The 18121-nt window shown below is 36.2% G+C and overlaps 1 protein-coding gene across 1 annotated transcript in view; it reads left to right on the forward strand.

Moving 5' to 3' along the window:
• VWA8 (von Willebrand factor A domain containing 8) overlaps nucleotides 1–18121 on the forward strand; it is a 350725-nt gene that overhangs the window by 242465 nt on the left and 90139 nt on the right. The window contains exon 37 of the mRNA XM_055137059.1: nucleotides 686–887. Coding sequence (XP_054993034.1) covers nucleotides 686–887 — 202 coding nt within the window. The remainder of the gene's footprint in view (nucleotides 1–685; nucleotides 888–18121) is intronic.

An 18121-nucleotide genomic window follows, 5' to 3' on the forward strand; every position in this document is an offset into this window, starting at 1 on the left:
ATACCTTAATATAGGTGAAGTATACAGTTCACTTTTAAAGGCAAAAGTTGCAAGCTGAATATAGAAATGCATGTATGAATGAAATTCATAAGATACATATAAATTTCTTATTATACATACATATTGTATTCCCACTTAGAAAAGACTAACTATATTTTAGAGAAGCATTTAAAACATATGCAAAACATCAGCTTTAGCCCTGACTTTAAACCCCTAAGGAGTGAGCCTAGCACTGCAGATGTGTGAGTTAAGAGTTGATTTAGAATTCTTTTCTTTTCCAAAGTGAAGGCTGATATTATCCAGGTTCAAAAATATTGGAAAATGCAATTAACCAGGAAATAGCTGTGTAGTTTTCTTCCCTTACAAATGAGACAATTAGTATCTTACCATTTAATGTATTTGATATTAGAATGTTGTGTGTATGTGTATGTGTGTGTGCTGTTTTGGTTCACACAGAGCTATGTTCAGGGGTTACTATTGGCTCTGCACTCAGGAATTACTCCTGGAGGTGCTCAGGGGACCATATGGGATGCTGGGGATTGAACCCAGGTCAGCCTTGTGCAAGGCAAACACCCTACCTGTTGTGCTATCACTCTGGCCCACTGATACTAGAATTTTTTACAGCAACCTAGCAGCCCAAAGGGCCTGACTACTATTCAATTGAACATTGTGGTTTCTTTTGCAGTTCGGACTCTCTCTCACCCTACACCACGTGGCTCTCCACCATTTCAGACACAGATGCACTGCTGGCTGAATGGGGCACAGGTGGTGTTGTGACTGTTGATATGGGAGGTCGGATCAGACTTTGGGAAACTGGACTTGAACATCTTCATCGATCACTGATGGAATGGAGAAACATGATTGGACAAGAAGACAGAAATATACAGGTACCCCTTGAACTGATCATACCTCTTGAAGGGATCCTATCGGATATTAATTCAGTTCTAAATGTCACGCAGTTGGAAAACTTCCAAACAATAACTCATAGTAGTTTAAATAATAAACAATGTTTGGACTCATAATAGAGAAACTCAAGTTTTCCATCTTGATAGTGAAAAGTTAAAAATGTACTCTTGGGGGCTAGCTGTATGCATGTGGCCAACCTGAGTTTGATCCCCAGCATCCCATACGACTCCCAAAGCACTGCCAGGAAAGATTTCTGAGTACAGAGCCAAGAGTAACCCCTGAGCAATGCTAGGTGTGGGCCAAAAACAAACAAAAAGTACCCCTTTTTCCTGTCGGTCTTTAAGTATATCGACTCATTTTACAACATACAAATATTTTACAACATACAAATAGCATCATCAACTTCCATTTTTTTAACTTTAAGCTTAACAGTTTCCAAGCCCATCTTTGCATCTGTTCTCTCTTGTTCTCCTTCGTTTTCAGCATCTCTACATTCTACCAAGGAAGCACGATACTAGGGATTCAAAATGTGGCATGTTGTTAAGAAATGAAAACCATTTCAGTTAGAACATAGGAAATTTATAGATCGAGTAACCTTATTTCCATATGACAAAACTTTAACAGTTTTAGTAAGTAGAACCAAACCTGCTCTGGAAAGAAATATGGTCACCAAAAGAACAAGTCCCACAGTGAAAAAAAAGCTCCTTACTGCAGAAATGACTCATAGTTACCACAACATCTAGTTGCTGTCTGGAACTAATATGAGCAGTGAGGAAGGCTGTGTACCCATAAATACAAAAGCATATCATAAATTAGTTTTTTATAATCTATTATAATTTTTAAAAGAAAATTTTTCTGTATGCATTCTATTTTATCCTGCAAACAAAAGAAAGGTAGTTCTTTCCAGCTGTGTTTCTCTGCAGAGAGCCAATTAATCAGAAATTTCCACAGCCTATTCCACTGACAATTAATAATTACTGTTTTGTGTGATTATTGTGATCTTTCCCTTTAAGAGAATTATGCATATATACATATATATGTATTTTAGTAAATGGTGCAGATTACCTGCAACGCAGATTAATATATATTTCCCTTAGATTCTTGTAAGTTTATGGAAACATTTTTGAAAAATCAAAAATTGATGCAAACAAGCAATCCTAGAGCCTATTGAAGGGGTATGCATATATTAATTTAATGACTCTAAAACAAATATATTGTTCTAAAGTACACATATCATTATGTACAGTGGGTCTGTTATAGCAACAGGCTGAATGTCAGTCACTATTCGTAACAATAATTAGAAAATTAATTATAGTCCTGTTTCATCTGTTATTCTGAATATTAATTCTTTTTCCCTGTGAAATGAAACTCCTTTCTTCATTATAGTGATTAATGCCTAATAGTAAATGCTATTGTTTTTTAATTTATTATATTTTGTTTATATTCCTTAAGTGTTGTAGAGCTCAAAGGTCATCTTTCCAATGGTCAGTTGGTCACCTACATCAGTTTTATCTTTCACAACAGATTGGCTTCTAAACACTTTTGATTCATGATGTTAATGATCAGGGTTGACTTCTGCAATGTTTAACTCCCATTTATGTTTTAGCCATATAGCTCTTCTCTTCTCTTGCCCATCACTTCCCTAACTATTGTGCATTTTGCATGCCCATCTCCTCGAATAACCGTTAGTATAAAATAGGCACTTAATATGATCATTTGCCTTTATGTTTCAGCACATTATACTATTGAAGCTATCTAGAAACAATAGAAATCTTTAAAGCTATCACAATTTCTTTATTTGTTTTCATGTAAATAAGTAAGATTGAATGAATATATAGTTAGAAATAAACAGAATTACACAAACATCTTAAGAATGATAAAAATATTCAGCTATATTGTGCAGTGATTATCTTACCCTGGGAAGAATCATGGAAGGACCATGTAATTACTGCATATTTTCAGAAAAATATATAAGCTCATTTCCAGTTCAAAGTTGAGCTATAACAGAATTGAGACTTACTGGGCAATGAAGTTACATAATTCAGAATTGAGTCATAGTTATAATTTGGAAAATTTGAATAGGTGTTAGTTATCTAACACTTTCTCCATATATATTCAATGTGTACATATATATGTGTATATATATATATACACACACATACACATTTCACACCACCTATATATATACTCACATAGTCTCACACACACTCAAAACGAGAAACAGTTGTCCAACTAGTCTACTAGTCTAGCTTTATACTAACTCTTTTGTCTTATCTCTCTTCCTTCTTGATGTTTGGCAAATAATGAAGCAATGTGTTTAATTTTTCTTATTTAGATCAGCTTATGTTATTATTTACAAGTACTTGGCACAATCGCACAACCAATTCTTAGTATGAATCATTCCAGTAGCAATGGTATAAAAAGCAAAAATGTGTCATTTGCACTTTCTTCCTATTTGATCCCTTAAGTCATTCTTATTCATGGGTCCTTTACTCCATATAAGTCTGCTCCTAATTTGTAAACTTGGAAAGAGACTTGGTCCACCATAGAATTACTGCCAGCTGCTCCTCCAGTCACTGCCAGAGTGACCTGATCTCCATCTAGTGGCCAAATGGACTTACTTTTCAGCTCATGAATACAAGAACGCTTTACTCATCTGTAGTATGAGGCAGCCACGCCTGCTGACTAGGAAAGTCTTACATCTCTTGGGTGATTCTGAAGGTCATAGATGTTCTTTTAAGGAGTATCACTCCAGTGAAGACTGGACAAACAACTTGCTCAGTATATCCCACTTATTGAACCCCATCTTTTCCCTGATTCTTTTGCACAGAACTAAAAGCACTATTTATATCTGTTTTAATTGTGTTATAGGCTTTATCTTTCTTGTTCTCAGCCTTCTTTATTAGCTTTGAGGTCATTTGTTTTGGATTTTTTTTTCTTTTTTGGGTCACACTCGGCGATGCACGGGGTTACTCCTGGCTTTGAACTCAGGAATCACCCCTGGCGTTGCTCAGGGGACCATATGGGATGCTGAGAATCGAACCCGGGTCGGCCGCGTGCAAGGCAAACGCCCTACCCGCTGTGCTATCACTCCAGCCCCATTTGTTTTGGATTTTTAAATGAATTTATTATAATTTTATTTCATGAGCATTGAGCTCTGCATATAAAATGTTTTCATTCATTTTATGTACTTTGATAAGAACATGTGTTTTATAGTATATAACTATAGTATGATAGTAATATGTATTATACATTATCATACATTGCAGTGTACCAAATTATGACAGGATAATGTATCATTTTGCATAATAAAATATAATTTCGATATAATAAATTATAATATATATAGCAACTACAACAAGCACAAGTATCATTAGAACTCTAATTCTAAGATCCATTATTACAAATACACATTTATTGTTTTTAGATTTTTTGAAGCGTAGATTATTTTAAAATCCTTATTATTATACTTGATAATATTCTCTATGAAGCTTGTTATTTTAAGTTACATTTGGATTCCTCCAGAGGACTAGCAAATCTGTACAATATTTTTTTTTTTTTGGAGAAATCAAATCATCTTCTAAAAATCTCTTGGAGACAGTGGGGCAAAAGGCTAAAAGGTTTGTTTTACCCGTCACTTGTTCTTTTCTAATTACAAGAAACTGACCAGAAGGTAAAGCCTCTATATAGTACTCATAGAATATCTTTGAGACCTTTTCACAGCGTTTCCTTAACATATGCTTTTCAATAGATAGACTTTCCTAAAACACAGGATCAGACTCAAAATTATTCATTCCTACAAATCAGAATGTGACTGGTGCACAGTAGATGCAATAAATATTAGAAAATATAAGCCTATCCAAAGAAGTACATATAAAAGACAACTAGTTTATATTAGGCATTACTAATCCTCTCTCCTTAAAGAAAATATTCATAGAATCTGAGTAAATGTAGTTTACCGTGTTTAGATCTCTAAGCCTGACTCACTTGTCTAACAGTAAAGATTTTTTTTATGATCTTGATAAGATGTTAAGACATATTCTCCATTTAGGGGAAAGCCAAAATATTTGAATTTTCAATATACAAGGTACATTGTCTCTAGATCCTCTGAGATTTGCAATTATTCTTTATAAAGAGCATAGTTTATGTTATTCTTTATTCTTTGCTTTTGTCAATAACTCTGAATAACAGTATAAATCAGAACCTTTTATGGCTGGTTTTAAGCTTCCAAAGAACAACTCTCTTCTAAAATTCATGAATATTTAGCAATGTCTCTTACAATCTCATACAATATGCCTCCAACATGCCACTGACTTCATTAAACCTTTAATCAACTTTCCAAGGAGAGTTATTGTAGTTCTCTAAGTATAATACATATCAAGAATGAGGCCATGAAAATGTACACGAGAAAAGAAAACAGCCAAAGAAAAAGGAAAGGAGTACTCAAAGAATGAGATAGAATGGTGCTCTCTCTGAGAATTGTTGAAGCCTACAGTTGTAATTACAGACTGGCAATGATTGTGGACCCAAAATTTGGCTTGAGTAAAGAATTGTAGAGAAGTTTGTACTTAAATAGAAGACACTGTGCTAATGGATAGAGGCTTTCTTCCCTCTAGACACTACTTCAGAATGAAATTACTGGTTGGTTTTTATATTTCTTCCAGAATTTATTTCCACTGGAACACAACTTCACTAGCGATTGCTAAGTTCAACTAAAATGAAATCGGTCATCCCTCAAGCTTGTGATCTTTAGGGAGGCCATGAATTTTCATGAACTTTTGATACATATTTAACAAGAATGATAACTCAATTTGTTAGGAAAATCACGGGCATTATACAATTACAAGGAGAACATTAAAATAGAAATGCCGCTTCTAATCAATATAGTACTGGAAGTATTTGCCATAGTATTTAGGGAAGAAAAAGGTATTAAGGGTATCTACCTAGCCTCTACCAAAAAAATCTCCTAGAAACAATCGATTTGATAGTAGAGTGGCAGGTTACAAAATCAATACCAAATGTTCATAGCTTTTCTGTATGCAAATAATGAAAGGGAAGATGTGATATTTAAAAATAATCCCACTCATAATTGAGCCTAAAAATATCAAGTACCTTGTAATCAGCTTAACTAAGGAGATAAAGGACTTATACAAACTACAAACTACAAAACACAGCTTCAAGAAATAAAAGAGGACGTGGGGAAATGGAGACACAATCCCTGCTCATGGATTGGGAGAATTAACACTGTCAAAATGGCAGTACTCCCCAAAGCATTATATAAATTCAATGCAGTGCCTATAAGATACCCATTATATTTTTAAAAGAAATAGATCAAATACCCCTGAAATTCATATGGGATAATAATTCCCAATGAATAGCTAAAGCATTCCTTGAGAAAAAGATGTACTTCAAACTGTACTACAAAGTGGTAGTAATTAAAACAGCGTGGCATTGGAATAAAGACAGATCCACAGACCAATGGAATGGAGTTCAATATCCTGACACACATGTTCAAACATATGATCATTTAATCTCTGACAAGGGAGCAAGAAATATGAAGTGAAGCAAGGAAAACCTCTTTGACAAGTGGAGATAGGAAAACTGGGCAGCTACATGTTAAAAAATGAACTCAGGTCTCTGTCTAATGCCATGTACAAAAGTCAGATCAAAATAAATTAAAGACCTCAATATCAGACTTGAATCCATAAGATACGTGGGTGAAAATGTAGGCAAAACCCTCCATGACACTGAAGCTAACTAAAGGTATCTTCAAGGATGAAACACCACTGAACAAGCAAGTGGAAGCAAAGATAGACAAAAGGGACTACATTAAACTAAGAACTGTCTGCACCTCAAAAGAAACAGTGACAAAGATACAAAGACAGCCCATAGAATGGGGAAAACATTCATCCAATACACATCTGATAAGGGGTTAATATCAAGGATATACAAGGCACTGGTAAAACTTTATAAGAATAAAACATTCAACCCCATAAAAAAAATTGGGGAAAAGAAATGAAGAGAAACATCCTCAAAGAAGAACTTCAAATGGCCAAAAGGCACATGAAAAATGTTCTCCATCACTAATCACCAGGAAGATGCAAATCAAAACAACAATGAGATATCACCTCACACCATAGAGACTGCTACACATCTGAAAGAACAAGAACAGCCAGTGCTGATATGAATGTGGGGAGAAAGGAACTCTCCTTCATTGTTGATGGGAATGCCAACTGCTCCAGCCTTTTTGAGAAACAATATGGACATTCCTCAAAAAACTGGAAATTGAGCTCCTATTTGACCCAGCAACACCACTACTAGGAATATACCCTGGGGGCCCTAAAATACACAGCAGAAATACAATCTGCACTTATGTATTCTTTGCAGCACTATTCACAATAGCCAGAATTTTTGAAAAGTCTTACCTTAGGCAGTTGGTTTTCATATTTCCCTCTCAGGAGGGAAAACATCATTGTTTGATAAGTTACTTTATTCTCAATGTATATGGTTTAGTAATGCAATCAGCAATTAGAGTAGTAATTTTAGCAGTATTTATATAAACATGAGAAAAACAAATTAATTCTACAGTATTTGTTGTAAATTGAGATGTCAAGTGCAATATATATGTCAAAATAACTAGAATATTTATGATTCTGAGCTCATTATGTTTATATTTATATATAGTCAACACATAACAATGATAGCAATGACTATAGAATAAGATGTCATATACAATGTGTGTCAAAAAAACTCTAGAATATTCAAGATTCTGATATTATTGTTTTTTCTTCTATGTAATCAACATATAGCAATGGCTATAGAAAGACCTTGAAAATATCCTCATAGATAAAATAATGATTTTATTTATGAATACAACCTGTTGTTTCAGAGCATAAATTTGAGTAATTAAACATGAGTTCTGATTAATGTTCCACTTTGTAATTTCAGCAAATGCTTTTTTCTCTCCAACCTTCATTCTCTAATTATAAAATAATTGTACAGCACAATGTTGTTGAAAAAAACAAAATGCGTTCATGCCTGACACATAGTAAGTGCTCAATAAGCAAATTAAAATGGAAGTCTAGAAGTTAGTTAACTCGGGAATAAATAGTTTTTTTAGGCTTAGATGAGAACAAGTCAAATTAAAAGGATGCTATGTTAGCTAAACACTTAATATTAAACTATGACCAAGTGAATTATAAGATTCATCATCTAAGTCTTTAAATGTGAGGTTTATTTATAATCCTGTTTAGTTAGGCCCAAAGAAGGACCTAAAACCATGGTCTGACCAAAACCTGTCAGTTGAAGAAAAGCAGATCATTGATAGGACTTGTCAGCAGATGATTATTGTGGTTAGCCATAATCCAAAGACAAATTAGAACATGACCAAAAAACACAGAGCAAAATATACATTGTCTCTAGCCTTAGATCTGAGAACAATGATGTGCAAGTCATTTTAGAGCTTTCTTAGTTTTTCTGTACAGTCTGTTCTTTTGTCTTTGCTCACAAAGTTGTGAAAGTGTCTCTTTGTTTTGTTTCCCTAGAAGGTCACGCACCAGTGATGCTGTTTCATAACACTGCTCTTCAGATCGTTCTACCTGTTCATTCATTAATTAACTTTGTTCTACTCAGGTTTGCTAGGATAAGGAAATAAGTAAGACAAGGGCTCAAACACTTGAACTTGCAATCAAGTTGAGCTAGAAACAATTGAGTTACTCTCCCCACAATCTCCCTCCCTCCCCTCAGCCATTGCTTCTTGATCTTTCTCCAGCTGATTTCTTTTCCTTTGTTTTAATGTGAACACAAAACACACACACACACACACACACACACACACATTAAGTTTAAGTGTGATGTAGTTGAAAAAAAGCTCCAAAATAAATTCGACTAAATATATGACTTCCAAGAAGGGTTTCCCCCCCACCCTGTTTTGTTTTGTTTTAGAGCCACAGTCTGATGGTGCTTAGGACTTACTCCTAGTTCTGTGCTCAGGGATCAGTCCTGGGAAGTGGCCAGGGGACCATTTGACATATCTTGGATCAAACCCGGGTTGGCTGCATGCACGGCAAGTACCCTACCTGCTACACTATCACTCCTGCCCTAGAGGTTCCAAGTTGAACACAGAGGATTCATCCTAACTTTGGCAGGAATGTCAAGATGAAATTGTCTGAATCCAGTTTTTGAAGAAGGGAAGGAAACTCCGGACAAGTCTAGTACAGGAAATTGCTTTTATCTCTTACCAAAATCACAGTAAAGGAAAGTAAGTGTCAAAAAGTGGAAGCCACCGAAGGGCATAAGGAAGCCTGATTACTACAGGTGTCAGCAGTACTTCCAGACTGGAAAAGAGATGGCTCAAACCCAGTACTCAGAAGGGAGGCCAGCAAGATGCTCAAGCCACTTTATTAGGACAAAGACCCTGAAGCACCCAAACTGGGAAACACCAGGTAAATGACCATGAACATGATCTCTAGAGTGAGAGGTTTAGAACATTGGAAAATGGAACATTAATGGAAAATCCATGTAAAAGATTGGTCAGACACCCAGATTTTTTTCACTTTATGGAACTGGCAACTCCCTCTTTCTCAATCCTTCCTTAAGACTAAATAGAAGATTTGCAGAGCTTTGTCATGTAGGAGTGAGATCATATATTAACAAGAAGATAATGTCTGATTTCCTTACTGAAATCCTAGGCAGCTACATCAACATGTATATCCCTGAGGAGAATATTAGGAAAATTGTCACTGAACAGTTATAAGACATAAGAAGTGTCTTTCTGATGCTGACATTTGAAAGTTCCTCCTAAGTAGCCCTATAAGAATATAGAATATACACTTGTTAACACGTTCTGCCTTTATGCAAAAGAATTGACATTTAGTTGATTTTTAAAGCTTTCTTCACAAAAATTAACATATAAATCTTCTATAGAACACATGAACAATTGGAGATAAAGCAGTTAAACAAAATGTTCACAAAGTGATCATTAGTAATCTCAAAAAGTAAGAAGATATAATCATGAAGCAAGAACAGGATGCTATTTTACCATAAGAACAAAAAAGAGCTGTTGGAAATTAAAAAGTAATAGTAGAAATAAGTTCAAAAAGGTTAGATATTAAGGAACTGTCCCAAAAGTATTTTTAAGTGAAAACAAAAAATATTAAGTATTATCTGTCTAAAGAATTTCAGATAGAGGGGCCAGAGAAATCATACAGCAGGTAGGGCATTTGCCTTGTAGGCGGCTGACCTGGGTTCTGTCCCCAGTATCCCATAGGATCCCCTGTGCAATGCCACGAGTACTTCTGAGTGTACAGCCAGGAGTAACTGCTGAGCTTTGCCAGGTGTGACCCAACAAGTCAACAAATAAATAATATATAAGATAGAGAAAATGAAAGTTCAGGAAATGACCCCAAAAAGTAATTTAAGAAAATTTCACTAACAAACATGTCTTCCAAGAACAGAGGGCATCATAACAGCATTGTTAGAGGCTGTAGTGAGAAATATTTTCAGCTTAGAATTTTATAGCCAACCAAGCTATTGATTATGAGATTAGACTGAAAATATCAAACATGCAACTCTCATAAAACATTTTTCCCCTTGAGACATAGTATTTTCCCTGCTACATAGTATGTTTACACCATGGAAGAGGCAAAGATGAAGACCCAGAGCACTAGTGAAATGATCTTGTGGAGTACAGTGGGCTGGAAAAAAAATTTTCAAGTGAAGAGGGAATATGGAGTTCTAAAAAGAATGGATGCATAAAGGAAATAAAGAAGCTGATAATGTAATCAGCATTATCAGTACTAAAAGAGGTTCACATCTCTGCTAAAGAATTTGAGGAACAGTTACAGTGATCTGTAAAGAAAAGCTAAGAAATTGGGGGGGTTAGGGTAAGGTTTACTGTGGTTCTTGGTGGTGGAATATGTGCACTGGTGAAGGGGTGGGTGTTCGAGCATTGTGTAACTGAGACTTAAGCCTGAAAGCTTTGTAACTTTCCACATGGTGATTCAATTAAAAAAAAAAAAGAAAAAAAGAAAGGAAAAAAAAGAAAAACTAAGAACTAGTAAAGAGTACTTACTAAGTACATTAAGAAGTGAAATTTTATAATATAGTATATAATAGCATCTGTAATGCTATAGTAATATGTGTTCTAAGTAAAATATAGAAATACATAATGAAAGTCCAAAAATATATAGCAATATAATACATAATAATGTATTACTGCATGTAAGACATGCATGTATAATAATAAGAAATAATTAGCCAAAGTTTGTGATAGCACTGTATTAGGGAAATGGTAATGAAAAATATGAATTCAAAGTGAAAAGGTGAGGGTAGGAAGGTGACTGAGCAATAGAGCACTTGTGTTGCCTGTGTAAAGTCCTGGGTATGATCCATGGTACCCTGCCTCCCCAAACAAATCACAAGGTGAAAGAGGTGCAATAGATATAATCTTTGGCATTAGTAATTCAACGTATATCTTTTTACGTATATCTAAATAACTTGAAAGTTATTTAGAATTATGAAGGTAAATAGAAGGCAGAGTGAAGTGGTTAAAAATTGGTGAGGGAAGGATCAGAAAGATAGTACAGGAATTGAGGCACTTGGTTTGCACTGATTAATACCTGGCACCATATAGGGTCCCCTGAGCACCACCAGGCATGATCCATGATCCATGAGCACAGAGCACGAATAACATAGCCAGGACCCAACACCTTTCCACACACCCACACACACACAAAAAAAAACCATGAAAAGTGGAGCTAAATAGAGTGTTCAGAAATAAACCCTCCTTGGGGCTGGAGCAATAGCACAGCGGGTAAGGCCTTTGCCTTGCCCGTGGCTGACCCAGGTTCAATTCCCAGCATCCCATATTGTCACCCAAGAACTTCCAGGAGTAATTCTTGAGTGCAGAGCCAGGAGTAACCCCTGTGCCAGGTGTGATCCAAAAAGCAAAAAACAAACAGAAATAACCCCACCAATTGTTTTTCAACTAAGGGGCCAAAGCAAATTAATAAAGAAAGTATAATCTTTATAGCAAATGGTGCTGGAGCAATGGACATTCGTATGCAAAATAAATTTTAAAATTCTTAATTAAAAATACAAATAAGGCCAGATAAATAAAAGAGTGGGTAAACAGCACTTGCCTTGCTTGGGGCCAATCCTGCCTTGAACCCCAGCACCACATTTGGTCCCCTGAGCACACAGGAGTCACTCCTGTGCATAGAAACAGGAGTAAGTTCTGAGGACAGCTGGGTATATACCAAACCAAAAGTCTTTAAAAATAAAAATTAGAATGAAATAACTCAGTGACTAACAAAAGGCAGGAACAGATAACAATAAGTGGCACCTGAATGTCATCATATTGTAAGAAGACCATAAAGCTAATTTCAGGATATTTAAAAGTAAAGAAATATTTAAAGAAAACATAGTTCATTTTTAAAATCTCAACTTTTGTTATCTTTTTTGTTGTCTGTGTTGGTTTGGGGCCATACGGACCCCATTGATGCTCAGGGCTTTGTCTTAGGTCTAAGCTCAGGGGTTAGTCCTAATAGTACCCAGGGGACCATATGGGGTGCCAGGGATTAAACTGATTGGCTGGATGCAAGGCAAGTCCTCTACTCCCTCTATTATTTTTCTGACCCTCTGATACCATTTTGGATCTAAGAAAATGTTAAAGGTATATATTTGCACATGGGGAAACTGAGTTCCAAAGAGGGTTGGCCCAAGTTTGACCAAGATATCACTGGTTATAAGTGGTCACAATGCAGGGCTTCCAGTCACGACCTCTTTTCAGCCCCCCAAAATTTTACATGACCATGGTAGATAAAATAAGTATACAAATCAAACATTTACTGATAAATCTCATTTGGGTATACTGTATGTTCTTCAGTCCTACTGCACTATGGCCCAGACAGCTTTGTCACCTCCCACAGTTAGTCCAGTAATTATGAAGCACTGTTGGGAATTCCGAGCACTTTCCTGTGCCAACATCTGATGTCAGTGGAATCCCCATGGTGCTTGTCTCCACAGAAGTCTCCTCTGTTTCTGTGGAACCAAGGAATATTTTGTACTGTGCAAAGCAGTAATAAGACTCCTCTTGGCTGCCCTTTAATAGCAATGGTAAAAGGCTTTCTTGGTGATTCTGAGGATTTTTTTTAAGTCCCTGGCACATTTCTTTTGATATGTGAATTAAAATGTGGTAAAATTGTAAGCCATTCAAGTTCAAGTGGTCTAGACTGCAGGACCTGAACTTGGTGTCTAAGAGAATGAGCCTGCTGACAGGAAAGGGGAACAAATTGTCAGCTGCAAGAGAGAGTGATTCTCTGATGGGTCTCCCATGAGGTCGCTTTATGGTCACAGGGCAATGATCGCAGTTACCTTTCCTTCCCTAGCACGAGTGGTTAACTCTTAGCAGGTCCACTCCTAGCCATCTATCCCAAGAAAACTCAGACATTAAAGTGGAAAGACATAGGCACACTTATGTTCATCACAGCATTATTCACAAGCCAAGATCAGGAAACAACTCAATCACTCAACAACAGATAGATGAGTTGTTGATAATGAAATGTGGTAATGTTGGTAATGAAATTGTGGCAAATATGTGCAGTGGAATACTCTTTAGCTATAAGCAAAGCAAAGACAAAGTCTTACCATTGATTGCTCCCTGGGTGGAATTGGAAATGAACGTGCTAAGTGGGTCAGAATGGAAAAGATAAGTAACAGATGACCTCTCTCATATGTGGGGACAGGCAGAGGCTGTACAGTCCCCAGTGGAAACAACCCCTGAGATATGGCCAACAGAACAGTAAGGCTGCACAGGGGGTGGGGGTGTGATTGGGGGTCGAGGGATACCACAGGACAGGGGTGGAGAGTCACTGGTACTCTGGTGGAGGGGGGAGGTATAGTTGCAATACAAGTATAGAACAATAATACAGGAAGTATTGCAACCCAAATAACCTCAATAAAATAAATTGAAATACGTTTTTAGAACAAAGGGAAGGAAAGAAGTCCTGAATAATCCAAAATGCGACCTTGTATAGAGATGTAGTTTTGGCAGGTAGGGCAAGTCTCTTCTAAGTGAGAGCTCAGGAGCTCAGAAGACCTACAGCCTTTCTAAAAGGTCGGATTTAATTTGTTTTGCCTTCAGCACAGAATTTGTGAAATAGAGCCCTTAACAAATGCAGTATGAAGGTAATGAAGCCAGTGGTGGTCTATAGCAGCCATCACTTTGATTTAATTTGTAAATGGAAATCTCCGAAATAAATGCTTCGTTTTCTAAATCTATATAGGCAGGAATCGGTGCTGTAGGCATAGTCTTCTCATGAGACTCTTCCATTGTTGGGGTTCTGGAGGAAATTGTCAACTCAGTTTTCTCCAATATGAAAAACTTACTAATACAGAATTATTTTCACTCTTTTAAAAGATATTTCTGCTTAATATTTGAATATAAGGCAGTTAAATTACTTACATTTTACATTGCTAGTATGAGATGAATACTTTCCATTAAAAAAAAATGACATCTACAGAACCCTGGTAGGAAAATCTAAAAGTTCAATAAGTTTTGTGTTAGCCACAGGGGAAAGTGCTGCGCTTGACTGTGAGTCATAATTACTTCAGCTGCTCTGCCTTTATATTTACACACAAGTCACTCCCAGAAAGAGAATACCTTGTCATATTATCAGAAAAAAAATCATGTTTTTGAAATCTGGTTTGAGTTAACCCATAGAATTCCTGATAGATATATAAGAAGTATATTTCACAGTAGAAGATATTACAAGATTCTTATTACTAATATACAATAATATTTTTCTTCCTGGGCTGGAGCAGTAGCACAGCAGTAGGACATTCACCTTTCACGCGGCCGACCCATGTTCGATTCCTCTGCCCCTCTCGGAGAGCCTGGCAAGCTACCGAGAGTATCTTGCCCTCATGGCAGAGCCTGGCAAGCTACCCCTGTGTATTGGATATGCCAAAAACAGTAACAATAAGTCTCACAATGAGAGTCGTTACTGGTGCCCGCTCAAAACAAATCGATGAGCAACGGGATGACAGTGACAGTGACTGATTTTTCTTCCTGTTCCATATCCATAATTGCTTAATTTAAAAATCAGCTTCAAGTACATCTGGTTTGATAGTAGGGATAAACCTCTGACACCTGAAGAGTCAATAGAAACAGGATTCTAAATCTTACACTACCTAAGCCCCTCTTGGGGAATGTTTGGGTTAATGGATTTATACATGTAGCACATTTTTATTTGCTTATTTCTCTGTATTTATGTTATATTGTAGGAATAGGCATTATAGTTAAAGATATGACTTTTCTAAATTTGTAATAAAATTTCTTTTACAAAATAGGTCTTGTTCTGCCCCTTGAGTTTTTCCATCTACCTTCTAATTATTGGTGAATGTGAAAGGATTGGGTGCTCACCACGGGCAGCTGCTGATAAAAGCAATAGAAAGAAAACTCATTATTCCTCAGACACTCCCAAGTCCCATTTACTTTCTGTCCTCAGATATAAATAAATTATTTGGCCATTTCTTTTTAAATCTAATTATATCTTTTTAAACTTTTAAATTTGATCTATTTTTTCCCATGAACTACTTGAAAGTAAGTTGTAGACATGGTGCCTCATTTACCTATAAATAGTCCAGTATTTCCTCACTCAGGAGCACCCCCCTGCATAACCACAACACAGACCTCAAGATCAGATGTGACACTGACAAGACTATTAATGTCTAATCTGAAGGCCTTATTCAAGCCTCAGATGTCCCAATAACATCCTGTTTAGTCAAAGGAAGCAATCCAGGATTATGTGTTGAATTTGGCTAATATGTCTCAGTTATTCTTCAATCTGGACTGGAGCGATAGGACAGTGGGTTGGGCATTTGCCTTGCACGAAGTCAACCTGGGTTCGATTCCTCCGTCCCTCTCGGAGAGCCTGGCAAGCTACTGAGAGTATTCCGCCCGCACAGCAGTGCCTGGCAAGCTACCCGTGGCGTATTGGATATGTCAAAAACAGTAACAAGTCTCACAATGGAGACAATACTGGTGCCCGCTCAAGCAAATCGATAAACAATGGGACGACTGTGCTACAGTGCTATTCTTCAATCTGGAATTGTTTTCCTTGACTGGACCTTGACATTTTTAAAGAACATCCATCAATTTGGTTTTATCTCATTTTTTTTCTGCTTTTATATTAAGTTAGTGCCTCTTTGTCAGGAATATCAAAAAATATTCTGTGTCGTATGAGGTGAGCCGCGCAGGTTGTCAGTTTGTCCTATTGCTGGTGCTCCTAACTTTGTATTTGGTTAAGTCATCCCCATTGCACTTCTCCTCTGTGATGTTACTACCTTACCCTCTGGAATTACCACTTGTGTTTTCTGGACAGATATATCAAGCCTATGTATTTTGCTTCTCAAAATTTCATACGTTTTTCACCTACTGATGAGTGTTTTTTTCAGTTACCTCTATGGTTTAGTTTTTTTTTCTTTTCTTTTCCTTTTTTTTTAACAGTCCCATTACTCTACATTTATTAGTTGGCATTCTAAGTTAAGGAGGTATCCTCTATCTTTTTACTAATCTGCCCTAGTGAATTTCTTATTTAATAGGTTTTAGACACTTATATTTATTTTGATGTTCAAATTGTTCTCTATTTAGCCAGTAGATACCCTACAAACCAATTTTTTTGTCCTTTTGGCTTACCTGGGTACTTTTTGAGTGCCTCCTTACTTTGTATATCCTGTTGGTTATACAGGAGTATATCCTCTAACCAACAGCCAAAGTAAATACTGTTCTGTTACTGATTTTCTTTGTAGTATTTCTGGAGCATTACTTATTGACGGACCATCCTGTTAATATAAAAGAAACAGTCTAACATAATTCCAAATTCACTAGCTCTTCAAATTGACCTGCCTTCACGAATGAATCCAGTACTCCATGAATATTCAGGCTCATTGACTTCTCTAATATGCTCTCACTGTTACGTTAGCCTTACGTTTGACTGGAGACATTTTAATGGAGCCTTCAGTTTTAAATTGCTCTGGTCCCTACCTGCCACACAGACCAGTTGCCCTAGAGAATCTTAGAATGCAGCATCACTCATTATCATACATATTAGAGGAAAATATATAAATACTTGACCAAATATTGCCACCACATTTGCTGATTTTTTTATCATAATTAAAAATTGTTTTGTAAACAAGGCTTAAGAAATCATCTATTCTAATTTTACAATATTGTTGAAAACTTGACCTGAGGGGCACAGGGTATAATTCAGTGGTTAAGCACTTGCCTTGCTTGTAGCTGATCCATCACCAGGTTCTATTGCCAGTACTGCATATGGTCCTTGAGCACAAAGGGGTGTGGTTAAAAACTTAAAAATTAAAATAAAAAATTTTTTAAACTTTTTAATTGGTCTGACATGGATAAAAAATAATTCCCTGGCTCTCAGCCAGAATTTAAATATAATTCTGTGGATTTTTATGAAGATATTTGATGCTTCTCAACCTGTGTTTTTGTATTTTATCATACGTTTTAAATAGGTCAAAACTTTTCACATTCATTTAGCTGGAATTACTGTTTCTACTGACCACACGAGGGTGTCCATGAGCTTGGAACTGGAGTATGTCCTCTAACCAACAGCCAAAAATCTTCAACAACTAATAACTGTTATCGTTTTACTATATCTGAAAAGTATAATTTTAAAAGTATACAAGACTTACCGACTTGACTCATTGCTTTTTCATTAGAAGAACTTTTTCTATCAAATGGAAGGTTTTTATAAAGAGAACATAGAACTTTTAGTGAGGGTGTGTGGTACAGAGAAAAATTAAGAAAATTTTAAAAATTAAGAAAAATGCAGATCAAACTCTTGGTTCCACCATGAATGTGTAACTTCGAGCACCCATGTCGCCTCTCTGGGACTTAATTGCTTTATCTTTGAGACTGATTGTATATTGATGCTTTAGATTTTCCCACAGAAGGCAACAATAAAGACAAGCTCTACAGTTAAGATATACAGCTCTACAGTTAAGATATACATCAAAGAATTTCTCTGTTCGAGTGAATTTTTGTAGTTGACTGTTTTGGTTGTGCTAGCTCCTTTCAATGCATTCTCTCATATAATTATTATAGCCACCATAGGTTAAGCATTTTTTTCTCATTTTGAGGTTTTAGTTAAAGAATCTGCCAAGGTCACTCCCTACCAATGAGCAAAGA

This window comes from Sorex araneus, chromosome 1, assembly GCF_027595985.1.
Source record: "Sorex araneus isolate mSorAra2 chromosome 1, mSorAra2.pri, whole genome shotgun sequence".
Classification (NCBI taxonomy): Eukaryota; Metazoa; Chordata; class Mammalia; order Eulipotyphla; family Soricidae; genus Sorex; species Sorex araneus.